Raw genomic sequence first — 19,061 nt, 5'->3', positions numbered from 1 at the left:
AACAGTTGAAACTGGTGAGACAGGTTGTGGCAGTTTAAGACAAGTGACAGGAAAATGAGAAAGATCATCGAAGGCAAAGGAAGACAAGCAGCTCTCAACAAATCTAATCATTACTTTGCAGTGACTTGGAAAAATGTACTAAAATGTGATGCTATTGGCTTACATGCATAACAACATGGTATATTCTTTAAATACACCATGTTTACTCAGAACACTGAAAATAAGGTGAAAAAACATGATATATTAAGTGATGAAGCAAAAATAGCAAAACTAAAAGAAATAGAAATTAAACACAAATAGACAACTAATCATGGTTATTTTGAGGCTGATTTCAGAATGGATGGTTGTTAACTTATATCTTTTTGTTACACATTATTAAAGTATTTTTATAAAATCAATTATAGAGCATATTCATTGGTATTATAAAACATAAGAATATGGTCTGTTTGAAATATGTTTTGTTTGAAATATAAGTAGTAGTATAGGTATATTACCTAATAAGGCAGCAAGGGACCCATGAGTGAATAACCATGATTATGTCTGCCATTTTATCCTTTCTCTAAAAAAGAAAATGTATTCTAAAAGTGAGAGTGAAAATTCAGTGATGAGACCTCAATTGTGACAATCCAGTGGGTATTAGAACGTGACCCAGTGAATCTTTCAACTCCAACCTCTTTTCACTACTGTGAGTTTGGCTGAAGTTGTGGTTTTTCCGTTGTCATTCACAGCCTCGCAGACATACTCCCCATGATGGTCTTCTGAATTCACTGTGTCGATCACGAGTGTGTATGTATTTTGATCTTGTAAACACCTGAACTTTTTGTCTGAAGCCACCAGTTTACCCTCAAAATACCAGATCACCTCTTTAGCATTTGTTATGGATGATGTGAGGTACACGGTGTCACCTTCCTCTGACACGGTGTCTGCTAATGGTGTCTGTATAACAGGGCATTGCTGTTTAGTTAAGCTACCCTCGGCTTCTTGTATCTTTCCTATCCCAGCCTCCTCGGGACCACTGACAAACATTTTCTCTTTTTCCTCTGGGGGTTTCAGAACCTGCTCTTGTGTTTCATCAGTGCCCACTGTGACGTCCAACTCTTTGACCTGGATTTCCACCTTGACACAACTGATTTCTTCCGTGGAGACAAGGTGTTTTGGTTCAACTTCAGGTTCAGTGACTGCTTCAACCTTCTGTGGATCTGAAAGAGAAGCTGTATCTTCCTGTGAACCTGTCAAGGTTCTTTCCTGAATTCTGGGATTCTCAGCTGTCAAGATGTTTATTTCTTCACATATAATAGAGCACAAAGCCTCCTGAAGTTCAGTTTTCAGGTCAGCCATCTGTGGATCAATGCCTTCGATAGCCACAGTTATTTCTTCTGTTAGAGACTTCACTGAAGTAATAAGGTAGGTACACACGATGCGTTTGGGTTCTTGGGTGAAGCTTATGGCCCCAACCTCTACCTTTTCAATGCTTCTTAACCACTCAGAGAAGAGACTCGGTTGCTCTTTGGCCACGGCTGCTTGCAAAGCCCTGCGTATCTGAGTTTTCAGGTTTAATCGTTGTTCTTCTGGAAGACCAGAAAGCAAAATTTCCTTAGAAAGAATGGCATGTCCTTGCACCTCCTGTACACCCTTGATTGCCTCAGGCTCTTTTTTATGCTCAGTGGTTTTGTGCAGGGGCATTGCTGAGTTGTCAGGATGTTCTTCCTTGAGCAAGACTTGCTTTTCCTCCAGTGCTAGTGGAAACCTTAAGGACTTGCCTTCCTCTGTCCTGGCTGCGAAATCTTGCCCTGCACTTTCTAGTTGATCTTCGATTTCCATCAGGATCTTGCCTTCCTCTGTGCATGCGTGCTCTGAAGGGACCTGGGGCTCATAACCAACCCTGGAGATCGAAAGGTCAGGACCCTCAAGACTTTCCACACATTCCTCAGCTAGACTCTGACTCAGGATGAGAGCGCTTTGTGCCTCTTGCTTTTGAAGAGCTGCTCTTTGGTCATTGTCCACTTCAGATACTGTCGTTTCTTTCAGTAAAATTACTTCATTGGCCACAGAGGACGGGTGCAAGTGTGCTGGTGGTTCTGTTGAAGACTGTGGATAACTCCTTTCAGGTCTACCTAATAAGGTTGTCAGAGGCTTGACTGTTAGTGAACCAATTTGTTGCAGGGGAAAAGCACTGGGGAAGATTTTTTCAGGTTCTTGAAAGGTTAGCCTATCTTCTTTGTGGAGGGTTTCCTGGGACTGGACAATCTGCAGCTGTACACTGGGAAGTGTTTCCTTGATTGGCTGCTGCTTTTCTTCTGCAACTAATGCAGCTTTCAAAATGGTACCCTTTACAGAAGCTTCAATTTTCTGCTCTGAGCCGAATTCTTCAACTGCAGGGCCCTTTAAAGTCATCTCTGCAAAATTGTCCGGAATCTCTGGTGTGGACTGTGCTTTGTAGGGAGCATCCGTCATGTCCGTGTCCTCCAGAAGCACCAGCAGCTCAGCAGCACAGGTGCATTCACCCCAAACATTCTCTGCTTTACAGATGTAGAGGCCACTGTCTTCTCTCTGAGGGTCATTGACAATGAATTTCCCAGACCCATCAGGATTATGAATGATGGTATAATACACATTGGTGCAAAGCTGCTTGTCTTCTCTGAACCACAAAACAGTGGGAGCAGGCTCTCCACACACCATGTAATCAAAAATGGCAGGAAGCCCTGCAGCACAGTGAATTGGTTTTAACTCCTTGAGAAAGTAGGGAGGACAGGGACCTTCAAGCTTTTTCAGAGAAGTCTCCACTGTGGATTCTATTTCTGTCTCCTTGAACCTTTCTCCTCTGGGATTTATTTTCAGGTAGGCACTGCATGTTATCTTTCCATATTCATTACTGGCCATACATGTGTACTCTCCCTCATCCTCAAATTTGGTGAACAGAATGATCAGGCTATGATCATCACCGTCAAAAACAAATTTGTAGTCAGCAGAAGGGGTTAACAACACTCCATTGAAGAACCACTGAATTTTAGGTTTGGGAATGCCAAAGGCAGTAACAGACAGTTTGGCCACATCCCCAATGCTGACTTCAGCATTCGATACTTCTTTGATAAAAATTGGTGCACTGCCTTCTGTTTTAAAATCAAATTTACTTGAATGCACTGGAGGTTCAGACAAAAGTTCAAGTGTTTCTTTTACATTGAATAACTGGAGGTCAGAACTGTAGGTGTGAAGTCCTTCCTCAGCAGATAGAAAGCTAGAATATTCTGTATGGAGAAAAGCAATTAATACTTTACTATACAATTTTAGCAAAAAATGTCAAAGAATTAGGCACCATTTGATGGTCTTCTGCTATTTTCCTGGAATCAATAGATTATCCTGGAATTATTTTAAAATTCACATTTCTCAAGTTTTTTTTAGCTTATTACATAAAATTATACAAGTACAGATACTATACAAATACAAGATTTGATCCACTTCATTTTTTAGATGCTCATAAGGGCACTGAGAAATGCTCTCATGAGTTCTCCTGGTAATATGTTTCTAGTTCTGAAGTTTAAAAAATTATTAGCTAAATATTTATAATAAAAGAATTCAGGGTTATTTAAATCAACTTCTAAAAAAATTCAGAATTGTTATTTAGATGTAGGATTTTCTTGAAATTAAAAATGATCCTCAATACATTATTTTCAAAGAAAATATTTAATTTTAGATAGTCCTTCCAAAATAAAGCCATTATTAAAAATAAGGGATTACAGCAAATATTTAATTTGGATTTCTAAGGGAAGTGCTACTGTTAGTTACCAGAAAGTAAGGCAAAAGCCTTCATTCACTTGTGTAAATTGCTATATCACTTCAAAAAAGCTTTTATACTAAGACATTAGTCAAGAAAATAGAGAAATCAGAAAGAAGAGAGAATGACTCCAATGTTAAAATTTGATTGTAGTTTATTGTGTAAGGAAACCCTGTAAAGCATTATTGAACAGGAATAAGCAGTGACTAACAGACATTCTTTAAACAGTATAATGAATGACAGGATAAAAGACATGTAATTTGAAAACAAGAAATTCAATTTTTCATCAAATCTGTTAGGTACTTAGAACAGCCCTGTTACTAGCAGTGTTATTGCCTTATTGAAACACAGTGTTATTATTTCATTAGTTCAGTTCATTTATGTCACACCTTATGCCTTAACTCCTTTCTATTCTAGTACATAAGCATTGGAAGACAGGGCTTGTGTGCTGGCTTTATATACACTGGTAAAATGTCGGTAGTGTGTCAAGGACATTCTCGCTTCTTATTGCAGCTAGTAAGCCATAAAACTATTAATTAATTACATATACTAAGGGTGACCACTTAACTTTACATGTAATCTATATTATTTATGTTAACTTTCCCTATACTTGAAATTCCAAAATATCTAGAAAGGGAATCAGTGTGAATCTAGTTAAAATACTCGGAATCATAAACATTTCAAATATTTTCAAAGTAAGGCTCTTCCTTACTTCAAAATATGATATATTAAACCTAAGTGATAGTAAATGAAATTTAAATGCACTGAAATGTGAAAAGTATAGATAAAAGCCCACGAAGCAGTAAGCTAGTAATTATGTCTAAATTTGACTGTGTAGTACAATGAATTCTTTTTCCAATACCAGGGAAATTTAATATCTCAGGCTTTTAGGGTATATGTCATTGAGTCAGAAAATAAAAATTTCATTTAATTATCTATAATAATAAGTAAGCCAAGTGTGGGCAAGGCTTATTTTTCTTTATTTACTCATTGTTATTCTTCATATTCTCAAGTTCGATGCATTTGACACTAATAATTCTAATGAGCAAAATCAAATAAATCCTTCTTTCTTATGTGAATAAAAGTATTTTTCAGTCCTTTCTGAAAATCCTTTTTTGTGGTACTGGAGATTGAACCCAGGAACATTCTATCTCTGAGCTACACCCCAGGCCTTTTTTTTATTCTTTATTTTGAAACAGGTTCTCACTGAGTTGCAAAGCTAGTAGCTCAGGCTTTCTGCTAACTGTGATCCTCCTGTCTTAGCTTCCTGAATTCTGGGATTACAAGCAAGTGCCACCACATCCAGATCCTTCCTTCCTCTTTTTAAGAAATAAGAGTTTGGCAAAGGGTACTTGTCATATTTGTTATGGCTTGAATTTCTAATGAATTTGAACACACTATGGAGCTAAATGTAGAATCTAACCTTAAATTCCTAAACTATAGAATTAGTTTTATTCCAGGGATTGATGATGTGATATATTTCATATCTGTAATTATTATCAAAGATATTGTATGCTCACTGGTTAAAGAAAAAGTGAAGCCAGGTGTGGTGGCGCACTCTTGTAATCCCTGCAACTTGGGAGGCGGAGACAGGAGGATCGCACAGTTTTGAAGCCAGCCATGCTGGCTTAAGAGACCTTGTTTCCAAATAAAAATATAAAAAATAGGTGTCTGGGAGTGTAGCCCAGAGGTAGAAGGGTTTCCAGGAACCCCAGTACACACACACAAAAAATAAAGTGATTATTCCATAATGGTGTATTTATCTCTTGAGAAGTTACTATAACCCAAAACAAATGAAATAAAAAATTGGTATCGTGCTGACTTTCTCTGCCTATTTTCTGCATATACTCCCAATTGCTTTTATTTTGGATGGCTGTTAGGGAATTATGATTATGGAAATAAAAAATTAATAGATGAAAGAAACATCATACACATAATTGGATATGTAAATTATTTTGAAAATTAAATTTAAATTAAATGTTTTATGTTTAAGTTAAATTACTGTATTTAATACATCCATGATACTTAAATATTGCTTAATATAGATGGAAAATATAGCCACTGGGTAATGGCTATGTGTGGTGGCACAAGCCTATAATCTCAGTAATTGGGAGGCTGAGATAGTAGGATTATAGGTTCAAGGCCAGCATCAGCAACTTAGTGAGATCCTGTTTTACAATAAAAAAATAAAAAATGACTGGAGGTGTAGCTTAGAGGTAGAATGTTCCTGAATTTAATCCCGAGGACCAAAAATAAAAATTAAAAATTAAAAATTGAAAAGAATTAGAGGTTAAAATCATAATTTTATTACAATAGTCTATCACCTCTCGTTATATTTTGTAAAACTAAAATTAATTCTAAATTATATTGAGTAGTAATAACTAGTATGACACAGAATTTTACTGTTGAATATTTGAGGTTGTTTTGTCCAACCTCTAATTTTTATATCAGAAAGGTAAATTTCTTTATATTTATTAAAACTTATATGAGAAGATTTAGTTCCATATTGGTTTACAGATAAAATGGTGAAGAGTTTGAGAATTTATTATAATTTCAATTTTGAAAAATAAAATTAAAGCTCACTTTAAAAATACATATAAAAATTCTAATGAAATTATAAATGCTAATTTCTAGGTAGTCTTAATGTTCAATAAAAATAATAAAAACCTTATTATCTTATTTGTATATAATATGAAAAACAAATTACCATATTATCTAAACTATAAAAATATCCCACCATTTTCCCCCAATATTAGAAATTTTGAAATTGGAATATAGTTTAAAATCTCTATATAAATGCAATATGGTAATTTTCTTTTTTGCCTTCTGGTAAATACTAAATTAATATTGTGCTGTATGCTTGATGCTATCTTAAAAATTGAGAAAATAAATATTTCAAAATATGGAAAGATTATTACTTATATATTCCTCAAATGCCTAGATGACTACAGTTTACAAAGTGACCACAAATGATCCCTTCAAACCCAGTGAGAATGAAAACATTTAAGAGGAGCAATATTACAAATTAAAGCATCTATAAAAAGAGACAAGATGAATAACATTAAGATTATAATGGAAAACATTATAGTTGGTGACTGCTTGGATGGGGCTAGCTTGTATTGCTCATTTTGCCTACTCTAAGTTCAATAAAGAAACACAGGTTTCAATGCAAAAGAGCTAACAATTCCAAAACTGAACATGATGTGAGTAAAGAGATTTTCTCTTACTGATTTGTCTGCGTGGTCATCTGATGAGGTCCACTAAAAGAGAACTCAGGCTGCCGAACAGTTTGTGGAGGAAGAGTTAAAGTAGAAGTACAAGCAGGTAGGTAGCCAAGGAGACTTTAATCATGCTTGATGATACACAGCATATTTGACACAAGTAATGACTGCACAGTTTAAGGTAAGAGAATATTTACATGTATTACAGAAAGGAGATTTCTACACAGAGACAATGTCCCCAGGATCTTCTGTGTCATGCATTTGACTATAGTAGATTTATTTGGAAGTTTATTAGATCCATATACTTTGGAAAATATGAAAGTACTCAAGTCATTACTGAGGCACTAAACACTTCACTTTAAGTTAGGGTGAGGGTTGCACGGGTCTCAGCCATCCCTGAATTGTTGGTAGCTACACACCTGTACTCACCTTCATCGCTTTTCACTAAACTTGTTATAAATAGGTTGTGGAACCCTATGCCACTTTCCTCAGCACTGAATCTTATTCCTTGGACCAACTTTCCATCTTTGAACCAGTTTACTGTGGGTCTTGGAGAGCCACGAACTAAACACTGGAAATACGCTGCAGTGCCGACAGGTGCCAGACAGTCAGAGATGCCTTTGATAAACCTGGGAGGCCCGTCCACCACCTGAAACTCGAAAAAGCTGCCTGAGTATTTGCTCCTTAAGACTAGTTCTTCCTTCAAACTGCTTAGCATCACTTTACTTTTCCTTGTTGTCATAGCAAATGCTTCAGAATCTCCCATGGTGAGAAAGCCCCTACAGATAGCCTCTCCTACACTATTGACAGCTCTGCATCTGTACGTCGCACTATCAGAAGCACAGATGTTTCGAATTTTAAGGGTATGACTTCCCTTCTCCTCACTGATCACATATTTATCATTATCAGCCTCAATACACATATATTCCTTATACCACTTAACCTCGGGTGTAGGGATGCCTATGACTGAGCATTTGAATATAGCATCTGAATTTTCTGGAACTTTAAAATCACAAATAGGTGTTATAAAGCGAGGAGGCATGTCAAATACTTCTAGGTCAATTTTTAAATCTTTGTCTCCTTCCTCCCGAGAATCTGCATTTGGACTTACAAAATTCATTGGAAGGACATCTAGGTTCACAATCATGCTTTTATGATCAGGAGTAAATTCGGGAACTGTGACTATTTTCACTTGCTTTTCAAATTCTTTGACATCTTTTTCACTTAGTTCAACTTCCAGGACAATTTCTTGAGGAGAAGGTGTTCTTGAGGAGGTGGTGTTTTCCAAATCAAACTCCATGATGTGCTGATGTGTTACTGGAGGTGGGAGTGCCACTGCTCTTTCTCCCTGAGGTATTATGTCCACTTTTGCAAAGCTCTTTGCTTCTCCTATGATGTTTACAGCATGGCACATGTACTCTCCTCCATCCCCTTTTTGAACGTTCGAAATTTCCAGAGAACACACGTTACCGACCCTTTCCATTTTGATCCTTTCATCTGGCTCCAACAAAGATTTATTTCGGTACCACTTCACACCGGGAACTGGAAGGCCCTCAACTTCAACAATGAAACCTAATGTTGTGTTTTCATATAGCTTCCTTTTGGTCAGAGGTTCAATGAAAGATGGAGGCATTTCATTGTCTTTGGGCTCGATGGATTCATTAGGTGTGCCAAATGAATCAGAACGCCACAGTTCATGAGCCGAGCTTCTCTCTTCTGTAGGTGTATGGAAATGCTCATTTGGTGTACTGTCTTCCCTTTCTATTTTTGATGGGTATGTTTTTATATTTCTAGTGGGGTTTGGTCCTCCACTAGGAACAAAATATCTCTCTAGAGCCTCCCCTGAGGGTGTAGAATATCTCTCTAGAGCCTCCCCTGGAGGAGTAGAGTACCTCTCTAGAGCCTCCCCTGGGGGTGTAGAATATCTCTCTAGAGCCTCCCCTGGAGGAGTAGAGTACCTCTCTAGAGCCTCCCCTGGGGGTGTAGAATATCTCTCTAGAGCTTCTCCAGGGGGTGTAGAATATCTCTCACCTTCAGAAGGTGTTGAGTATCCTTCAGCCACTTCCTCTAAAGGTGTACAATATCTTTCAACAGTATCGCCTCCTGAATTTGCTGACAATTGTTTTGTTGTATCTAAAGCATTAAAATATAAATCAGGAGACTTTGGAGATTCCAAATGTTCCACAGATGATGGTGGGGTATAAAACTGATCTAACTCAGAAAGGTCTTCGCTGCTGGTACTGCCCATGTCGATTGAAATATCAGATTCAGGAGAATACGGGCGACCTAGTGATTCCTGTTTCTGGTTATAATATTCATACACAGTGTTGAAAGTTACCTCTTCTACCTCCATGGAAGTGACTGGTCCACTTTGGGCCAGGCTGACCCTGTCTTTAGTTTTAGGCACCTCATGCTTTCCAGCAGCAAGTAAATACCGTGTCAGAGAAGTCTCAGACTCTGTTACTTCTGTGGCATGTACCTCATCCGATTTAGGAGGACTTTCAGAAAAATCCGTTCCTATCTTTTTTCCTTCTGTGGTGGAGAAAGAAGTTTCAATTTGAACTTGAACTTCTTCATGGTGTTTTACTTCTCCCGAGGCACTGATTTTTTCACTTTCTTGCACATTTGGAGTCTGTTCTCCAGTTGTCAAGAACGGTAAGTACTGACTCAGAGAAAGCTGCCTGCGGAAGGCATCTGCTGCCTGACCATAACCTCCCTGCTCTTCCAAAGTACCATTTGTAGATCCCTGTGCCCCACCATCCTGCCTTTGGAGTGAGGCCAATTGTGGCTCAAAGGTGTGCTCTTCTTCCATTTCACAAACCTCTAAAAGCTTTTCCTCACTTGCTGCTTTTTTCAAATGTGAGATGAAACTTTGGCCTCCGTTTTCTGGAGAACTGTTTTCCTTGGAAACAGAAGTTTCTTCTCCATCAGCAGATGGGTTTGGATGTAGGGCACATGGTTCATTATGGATTGCTTCAGTAAAAGACATAAGAGAATGATGAATATTTAAAGTTGCTGCATTTTGTCCCCGTATAGGTTGGAATTCTTTTTCTAAATAAAAGGTATTTTCTTCAATACTGCTTTTCTCCACCAGAGTTTGATTTGAAAACTCTTGGCTGGGAAACATTTCTTGATCAGTAAATGTGTTATTTTGCACATTTTGAGAGGTGCTCTGTCTGCTGGACTGTAATGTCTCAGGGCTAGGAATTTCTTCTTTATAATGTGTTTCCTGCTGTTGTCTAGTTTCTAGCCCCTGGAACTCTTCACCTGAATCTCCTACATGTGAATACATTTGTTTTAGATCAAACACAATGTAGTCTGTTGTTTCTGAATTAGGATGTTGATTTTTAATATAAGCTTCTTCTGGTTGACTACTATCTAATACTCGAAATTTTACATCTGCATTTTCAATTTGTGAGTGAAACTGCTTTAGGTCAAATGTAATAGGTGCTTCCAGGTCAGCCCTTTCAGAAACTGTGGATTGAGGTATAGAGCCTATTTCTTTCTCATGTTCTGTTTCTTGTATTTTATGAGTCTGAGGGGAGAAGAGCTTCAAGTTCATTACAATGTTAGATGAGTCTGGTTCAGTGTTTGAAGACATCTTCTCTGCCAGATGCATATTTGCATTCAGATCACTTGATCTTAATTCTCTTTGCTTTAATGAGGAGTCTGCATCATCAAGCCTTCTTTGGGGAGAATTGACAAATGATTTCTTGGTAGGTCTTTTTTCCAGGACTCCTTTCTCTACACGTTGTAATTTTTCAAAAGCAATGACTCTATGCCTCACCTTTTTCCCTGGATAGTATCTTTCTTCACCAAGGGATTCTTCATATACAATGTTAGATGACTCTTTTGTATTTTGAACTTTGTCAGAAGTTCTCTCAGAGTGAATGTTCCATAAATAGTCACTTTGGGCATCTTCTTGAATATTTTCCCATTCAGATTCACCAAGTTTTCCAAAATCACTTCTTCCCTCTTTCCTAATATCAACTTCACAGGAATCATCAACAAATGGATAAACACTTTCCTTTGCCTGATACAGCTTTGATTTTTCACTGATTTGTTCCTCTTTTCCTTCATCTTGACAATGTATGATTTCAGCCTGGTTAGGGATATTGATATTTGTGGCTCTAGATGCACCCTGCATAAATCTTGGCAGTTTTTCTTGAGAAGTTGTACCATACACATGATCTTTCTGGTCTACCTGCTCAATGGTTTCAAGGCTTTGAAAATATTCCCTTACAGAATACTCTTTTACATTTGACTGGGAAATAAAAGGGCCAGCTGGGTATTCATAAAATTGTGCCTTTACAGATTCTTCCTGACTTTGTACTTGTTGATCTTGGGAATACTGTTCATAAATTCCAATATTTTTGAACTGACTATATTCCCTGTAAGTGATAGGTTCCACAGTTAGATCTAAAACACTCTCAACTGTACCTGAATTATTTTCGGCAACACATTTATATTTTCCAGAGTTTTGTGAATCAATATTATTAATATATAATCTGTAGGTACAATTAACTTCTTCAAATTGGAACTTTTGGTTCTGCTGTAAAAGTACTCCATTCTGAAACCACATGACAATTGGCTGGGGCTCACCAGATACTATGCATTCCAGAATTACAGAATCCCCTTCTCTACACCTGGCATGTGTTGGCATTTCTTGTAACATTTTTGGTGGCTCATTAGTAATGTCAGATGAGAATATAAATCTGTGTTTAGGTGACTGAGTAGCCTCATCTCGAGGCATTGCTTCAGGTTCTAGCTGGAACATTTCTCTTGACTCTTTATCCTGCTCTGGGGTTGGAGTGGCAGCTGTTATCTGAATTTCTACAGGGAAGGAAAGCAGTTCTGTGTCTGCAGAGGGAGGACCTGGTGGGTCAGTTTTTAATATATGGAGATTAGCTTGGCCCTCTTCACTGAAAGGTGGATGGGTGCCTTTTGCTTGGTCAAACACCAAGGCCAGCTCCTCCTCCTCATCGGCATAGTCACGGAACACTGGGATTTTATGTGGTCGAACATCATACGTTTGTTTTGCTCTCACGCTAAGTAGACCAGTTGTTTTTACTGTTCCATACTGGTTAAACAGCACACAGGTAACTGAACCTTCATTTTGAGGATGAACAGATGGAAACGTTAATGTGGAATAGTTTTCTAACGTCTGAGTGATAAAGCCCCGATCACGTGGAATTGGTATATCATTGCTATACCATGTCACTATGGGTTGAGGATATCCTTGAAAGTGACACACAAATTTACAACTTTCGCCTTCGTAAACTTCTTGAGATTCAATTTCTTGTAGAAACACAGGTGGACAACGTTGTGGACGTTTTTGGAAAGGAATTTCAAACAATCTTGTCCTTTCCTCCTGTTCACTTTTGAACTCATCAACTTTTGTGGAAGCAGAGTGCTGGAATTCTTTCAAATCACTCTGTCTTATTCTTTCACTATCTATTTCTTCACCTTCCTTAATATTTACAAGTGTGTCAAAAGATTCACTGGCATATGGCATGAAGACTCGAGACACCGTTTCAGGAGTCTCATATATTTCTTCATTCTTACATACATTAGTGACAGATTTAGATGACTCTTCAATTGCAGTGCTGCTCATAATTTCTTCAAACTGTCCCCTCGCTTGTGTATTTTCACTGACTAGAGTCCTATCATATAAATAGTCTTTCGGTGGACTTTTTTCTACAAATGCCTTTTGACTCAGTCTAATTTCAGTCTGGAGAATGTCTTCATCAATAGTAGTTTGAAAGCTTGTGGGAGCTTCTTTGGTTTCTACATTGTGGCCCATTTGATTAGGAAGGGCATATGGATTTGGGATGACACCCTCAGGTGAAATATTTATTTTATTCCTATTTCCAGCAAGATGAGACACAGGTCTGCTTTTCACTTCCTTGCTATAGAACAGAATGTCTTCATCACTAACTTCACTTCTTAGAGTCTTTGAGCTTATTTCAGATGGCATATCCAAAAGAGATAATTTCTTTTTCTCTATTAACATTTTTCTAGCCTCCCGTAAGCGTTGCAATTTCAGTTTGGTCTCCTCATCTAGAAAACTTTCACCGACATTAAGCCATCCTCTGATGTCAGACTTACTTTCTAAATATTCTTCATCATACATGAAATCTGTTTTCTTGCCAGGACTTACTGTGTTAAAGTGGATAGTTCTCATCATTCCCTTTTGTTCCACATCTTGCTTTTTGTTAAAGGGAGAGCCGGTAAACCTTAGGTCCACCTTAATCCTATCTCCTTTCCTTTCAGCTAAAGCCTCCATGTTTTCTGTCCTTTTCAGAAAAGTTAAGTATCTCTCATCGTGCCCTTTCTGGATAACAAGCAATGATGCAGAACATTCAGCAGATCCCTCACTATTCGTGGCCAATAACCTATAATTCCCAGAATCCCTGTCTTGGACCCTTTTAACCTCTAAGCTGGAAGAGTGATGATGTAAGTCACTCTCAGTTTTTATAACCCTACGAAGACCTGTTGCAATAGGTTGATTGTTATGAAACCAAGTCATTTCTGGTGTTGGACAGGCAATTAACCTACATGCAAAAACAACAGGTTCACCCTCCAAAACATATTTAAATGTAAGTTTTTGGGTAAAAGAAGGCTTGAAATATTCAGGCCAGGAGCTCGTGGATGATATTCTACTTGCATATCTTTTAGCAGTCATGGAACGGTGGTCTATGTCTTCAGAATCCGAAAAAGCCTCACGTGTATCTCCTTCTGAATGTTCATCTTCCTCCTCGCTGAATAATTCTGGAGAAAAATTAAATTATAAAGCATTTTACTATTTTCCATAGTGCTTGAAAAACTGAAAATAAATTGTAAAATAGGAAATAAAGTGCATGCTACAGATTCTCACAAATCCATAAAAAATGTCACTCACCATATTTGTTCGAATAAACGCAACACCATGCTCTGTTTAAAAGATTCTGACACGAAAATCGTTCGTTGTCTGGTCTTTTCTTCAAACTGCTGAAATTTCTTCTTGAACAAGCAAAAATGCATTTCAAAATAACATATTCCTGTGCATATTTGTTTTGAGAGCAGGAAGACTTTGTTGTTTTGATGGCTAAGAGGAAAATCTTACCTGACTTGCAGAGAGTGGAATAAACGCCCTTTCTGATCCTTTTGGTTGTAGGTTAAATTATTATATATTTTAGGATTAACTATTTAAAATATATATACAAGAAATATAACCATAAATAAAAAAACGAGAAGGCGTTTATTCGAACTAATACAGCCATAGAGTCACAATGTTATGCAAAGAAAAGCAGGCAATGAGGATCACATGAGACAGCTATCTGCAAGCCAGTGTAAGAGACATATCAGTGTTAAAATGATGTATGTGCATGAAGTGTAAACTGAAAGTGGGAATGTAATATTGTCACACATCCTAAGTAAAGTAGCATTTCAATCATAATTCATTCATGACATTGCATTCTGAGGATGACAGTTGGGTTATTGTCTATTGTTCCATTTAATTCACTATGATTTTGAAAACAAATTTCTACTTCATGATTTCATGCATTAAGATGAGGACTCTTTACAATAGACACATTTGAAAATGGCTGCAAACATGAGGTTGAATACAGCTGATAAAGTTTAAATATAAGATTTTCAATTACCATATGACAAAATTACCATAAAATGCATGTAACCATCAGCATACTAAACCAGGCATGCGACATAGTAATATATGCTCTAAGAGATATATTGGTCCACCTATGTCATTTTTCTAAATAATACAAAGAGAAAGAAGGCAGTTCAAGGATTCTATTAATCCTTTGGAATTTCTACTTTAATCTCACATTCATTGTAACAATACCTTTCATCTCCATTTCAATCTGCTGTTCAATCCTCTCATGTAAAATTGATTCATGGGCTAGAATGGAAAAACAAAAAGATTTTAGTGATTTACTGCATAACCTTTCTGCATCGATCCATAATAACTTATGTAATTAAAATTTTCCCTTTGCTATAAAAAACATAACACCACATCCCCCAAATTCACCACATCCCCCAAATTCACCATAAAAGTCCATGCCAAACAAATCAGTGAGTCGATGAAGTGCATGGCAATGTTGACAGAAAAATTAAAGATGTTTTTTATTTTAGCTTTCCTAGGAAATTTCCACTTTAGTCCCATAATTCCCATGCCTTTACATGCATTCAGAAAAAACAATTCACATGTAAAACATTTTTTTAATTGCCCTACTGACTGAACACTTACTAAGAGATGAAATCTCATTCATTAGAAACATGCACTTTATAGCTTGCTGTGTTTAGTTGAGGGCTATTCTCAGTGTTTCCTGAAGAATTAAACATTTTTGATAGTAAACACTCCTTTGATTTGAACCACTATTCAAAATAAACTTCACAAAGTCTCATTATACAGCAAGGAGCAAAACAAAGACTACGCAACTCAAAACTACTTTTATTACTTAAGGAACAGGCATGGCTTTTAGACAAGTTGTCTCCGGGGCAACTTGTTGGCAAAGGCTGGTGCTCTTCAGTCCACCCAGTGTTGAGTCAGCAGACTAGACTCCACTTCTCCTCAGTTCCGTGTGGTCTCTGGCATGAAGTTAATGACAGAACTGATGTTTTCCTTGATGATTTGTTTTTACTTCTTGGGTTGTTTTAATTTGGGACTCTGAGTGTTTTAATATTATTAGTGTCTGAACCAAGATTAACTTTTTTAACTGCTCTGGTTTGCCATTCTTTTGCTAGGCAAGAATAAAGTTAGGAAAAGGTACCAATGAGCTGTGCTTATCGGAAGAAAACACATGTTGATGGAGAGAGGATGGGATGTCACTGAGAGGGAAAGGCAGCATGTTAGTCTCCAAAGAAATGTGATACATCTGTGTTTATTACACACATAAGAACTCTGTTCAAACAGGCTTATGGGGGACTTCTATGAACTTATCAGGCCAAAATAAAAGTAGAGCGTATAAATACTGGCCTTTTGTTAAATAACTAAGCAACTGCATCTGATCCTTCACTCTTCAAACACCTATAAGTGTCTTATCTTTTAATTTTCCTATGGACAAGTATGGCAGTAATGGACTTTCAAAAACATGCCCTTACTTCAAGAACACTTTAATAATATAATTATTTGGAACGGAGTGACCCCAAGAACCTGGGACAAAAAGGTTTAGCTCAAATCCACTCTGTGAACATGACATTCAAGTATTATACTATGTATGGCACTAGATTCTCCAGGAAACAGATTGAAAGGTCTATATTTCTCCCACTTCCATGACACAGCCAATTCCCACTTTTGCATTGCTGCAGAAATTGTCACAGCTGACATCTATGTGACTTGTAAATAACATCTCCAGATGAACAGCCCTGCTGTATGGTTACCATACTAGCCAACAGCTACACTGAAATTGAGGGTCTGTGCTCTGGACCATGGCATGGTGGTGCTTTCTATCTAATTTATCAGTGTGTGGGAATATAGAAAATCAATTAATGAACCTGGCTCTCCATACTGGGAAGGAAGGATGACTACAGTTTCAAAATTCAGTGCAGAGATGCCTATGCACATAAAGAGCATTATACTGTCCCTTTCTCAACTTTAACAACTCAAGAATAATAGAACCAGGATCGGAGAGGAACTGGAGGCTACAGCTTTCCACAGACCCCTGGAGATGCCGGACCTTCTTTCACTAGCTTCTTTCCATGGGACTTAGTGAAGCTCCTTTGCTTGCAGACATACAACAGAGGCTCCCAGTTCTTAAAAAATGCTTTTATCATTCTATTAGTATTTAAGAAGAAAGGCTATGAATAAGAGGGAGAAGATATTTCTCTTTATCTCAAATAACTTTATTTGTGCTCCTCCAGATATAGTGGAGAATCAAGCACAATCATAAAAAAAGATTTTGCATGAAAAAATCCTACAATTCTAGAAAATCAAAGCTTGTAAAAGTAGTATTTATTTATAAATATCTACAGACCATTAATTTTGGTCCAGACAGAACCTTATTATTTTCAGCACCCCATTTTCTATTTTTATGGCCTCTCTATAAACAGTGAGAACCTCCAGATTGGAAAAGGGTAGATAGTAACTATTGAGCAGGTATTAAAATAATTTTATATTTAGCAGTGTTGGCACAATAATACCCTATAAGTACTTAGAAAATTATGGCATTTTTCTTTCTTTGGTGCACTTTCTAGGTGACACATTTGTAAAATTTAGAAGCAGCATACATATGAAATAAACCTCGACTTCCTGAAAGTTAAACTTCTTCAATGGAGCCCAAAGAGTTACATTTTCATGAAAAGTTTGGCCAATGACTTGGTTTACTTTCTTAAGTCATTTATGAAGAGAATACTTGAGATATTCTAATTAATATATTCATTGATACAATTTGTATGGCTGTAAAAAGAAAAGGCTCTGTAAAGCCGCATAAAGCAATGAAGATGAAATGAAGCAAGTCACAGCTAAAAATCAAATTACTTTCTACGCTTAGTGCTGCTGTCGTCGTCTTCTCTCCACAATCATTGTGCGCAGTGTAGCTGTATAGCCCTTGGCCTACCAGCTGAACATTGCATATCATCAGAAACAGAGAGTTTACATCCTGTGATAGTTGTACTCTCTCAAATTCCTCTCTTTTGACCCCCTCATGGGTCCAGGTCACAGCAACAGAAGATTCATCTTCTAAAACATAGTGAAAATGAGTGCTATTGCAGTGAGATCTTGAAGATGCAGGAGAAATGTTGGCACCTCACCCATTGATTTGAACACTTTTCTCAGGTAACTCAGTGCCTTCTGCAATTTGTGAAAGGGATGCAATGTGGTGCAACTCTACACCTTGACCAGATGCAGCTGTGTGGATGGAACTTTGATACACTTTCAAAGACTCGTACTTCCTATTCATATGATGAGCCTGGAAATGACTTAATTTTCATTTGAGATATTTTTCTCTCCATCCTCGTGAAAGAGGAATCGTCCACTGCCTGGGACTTGGTGGACTCTCTTACATCTTTTCCAGAAGTTCGCCTATCTAGAGCTTGCACAAGTAACAAGAAAAAGCAAAGAATGTTTTGATGGTGGAAGCAGTATGCCAGATGCAGGATGCTCTAGGATGTCAGAATTGCACAAAAGAAAATTCACTCCCAACAATCCAGTGGTGAGTGGTTGATAAAGGCTTGAGCAGATGCCATCCTCACCATCCCCTCTCCCAGCCATCTTCATTTATTTTTTAGCTGGCCATATTTAGAATACCACTTGCCCTCCCTCCACATATTTTATAAACAATAGACAGAAAATACAGCATTCTATGGTGCAAATATGCAGTGTTGTTTAAAAAAGTGGAAAAGGCCAAGCCAAGCTGGTGCCTGATAAAATAATTACTAGTTCTTGAATGCACAGAACACATACTTAAGTGAGATTTAAAGTACATAGGTTAAATTGGGGATTTGGGGATACTTGCTGTGTGTTACTTTATTAGTAAATTATGGACTGACCACAGTAGGCAATGAGACAAACAGCAGAGATTCTCATTAGTAACAGTGTGACAAGAAGGTATGCAGCGAATCCAAGTCCTTGCGGCAAGAGGGGCGTTACCTTTTGGAGTCACTGTGAGTGTGGCTGCACAAGTGGCTTCCCCAGCACTATTGGCTGCTTTGCAAGAGTACTGCCCAGCATGCTCTGAGTAAGCGTCAACTATAAGCAGTAAAGCCATGCCTGTGGACTCCTCAAAATGGAAAACTACATCTTTTGTTGGTGGAATCGGCTGCTGGTTATGAAACCACCGTATTTCTGGCTTGGGAACGCCAGAGACCCTGGCATGAAATCTGACTGTCTCCCCGCTGTGCACCCTGAGGCTTGACAGAGGCTGGATGAAGATGGGTTTTTGGCCAACGGCCTCCTTCTTAAATGAAACTGATGCAGAGACATGCCATTGGGAGTTGGATGTAACTTCTTCAAATTTGCTAAATCCTGAAAAGAAGCATGCCGGTATTTAATGTCTTTTTCTGCATGGAAATAAAAACTCATTTGGAGTTCTTTATCTGTAACAGACTTTGGTGATAAACTAGAATCCAGC

At 37.7% G+C, this 19,061-nt stretch overlaps 1 protein-coding gene across 1 annotated transcript in view; it reads right to left on the bottom strand.

Annotated features, from left to right (window-relative positions):
• TTN (titin) overlaps positions 1-19,061 on the bottom strand; it is a gene marked incomplete at both ends in the record, with an annotated part of 282,804 nt that overhangs the window by 213,951 nt on the left and 49,792 nt on the right. The window contains 2 exon segments of the mRNA XM_080689373.1: positions 672-3,245; positions 14,837-14,893. Of these exon segments, the coding sequence (XP_080545499.1) occupies positions 672-3,245; positions 14,837-14,893 (2,631 nt within the window).

This window comes from Muscardinus avellanarius, assembly GCF_963383645.1.
Source record: "Muscardinus avellanarius genome assembly, chromosome: 2".
NCBI classification, from domain to species: Eukaryota; Metazoa; Chordata; class Mammalia; order Rodentia; family Gliridae; genus Muscardinus; species Muscardinus avellanarius.
Note: the sequence above shows the minus strand (reverse complement) of the source record. Positions and strands in the feature narration are given on the sequence as shown.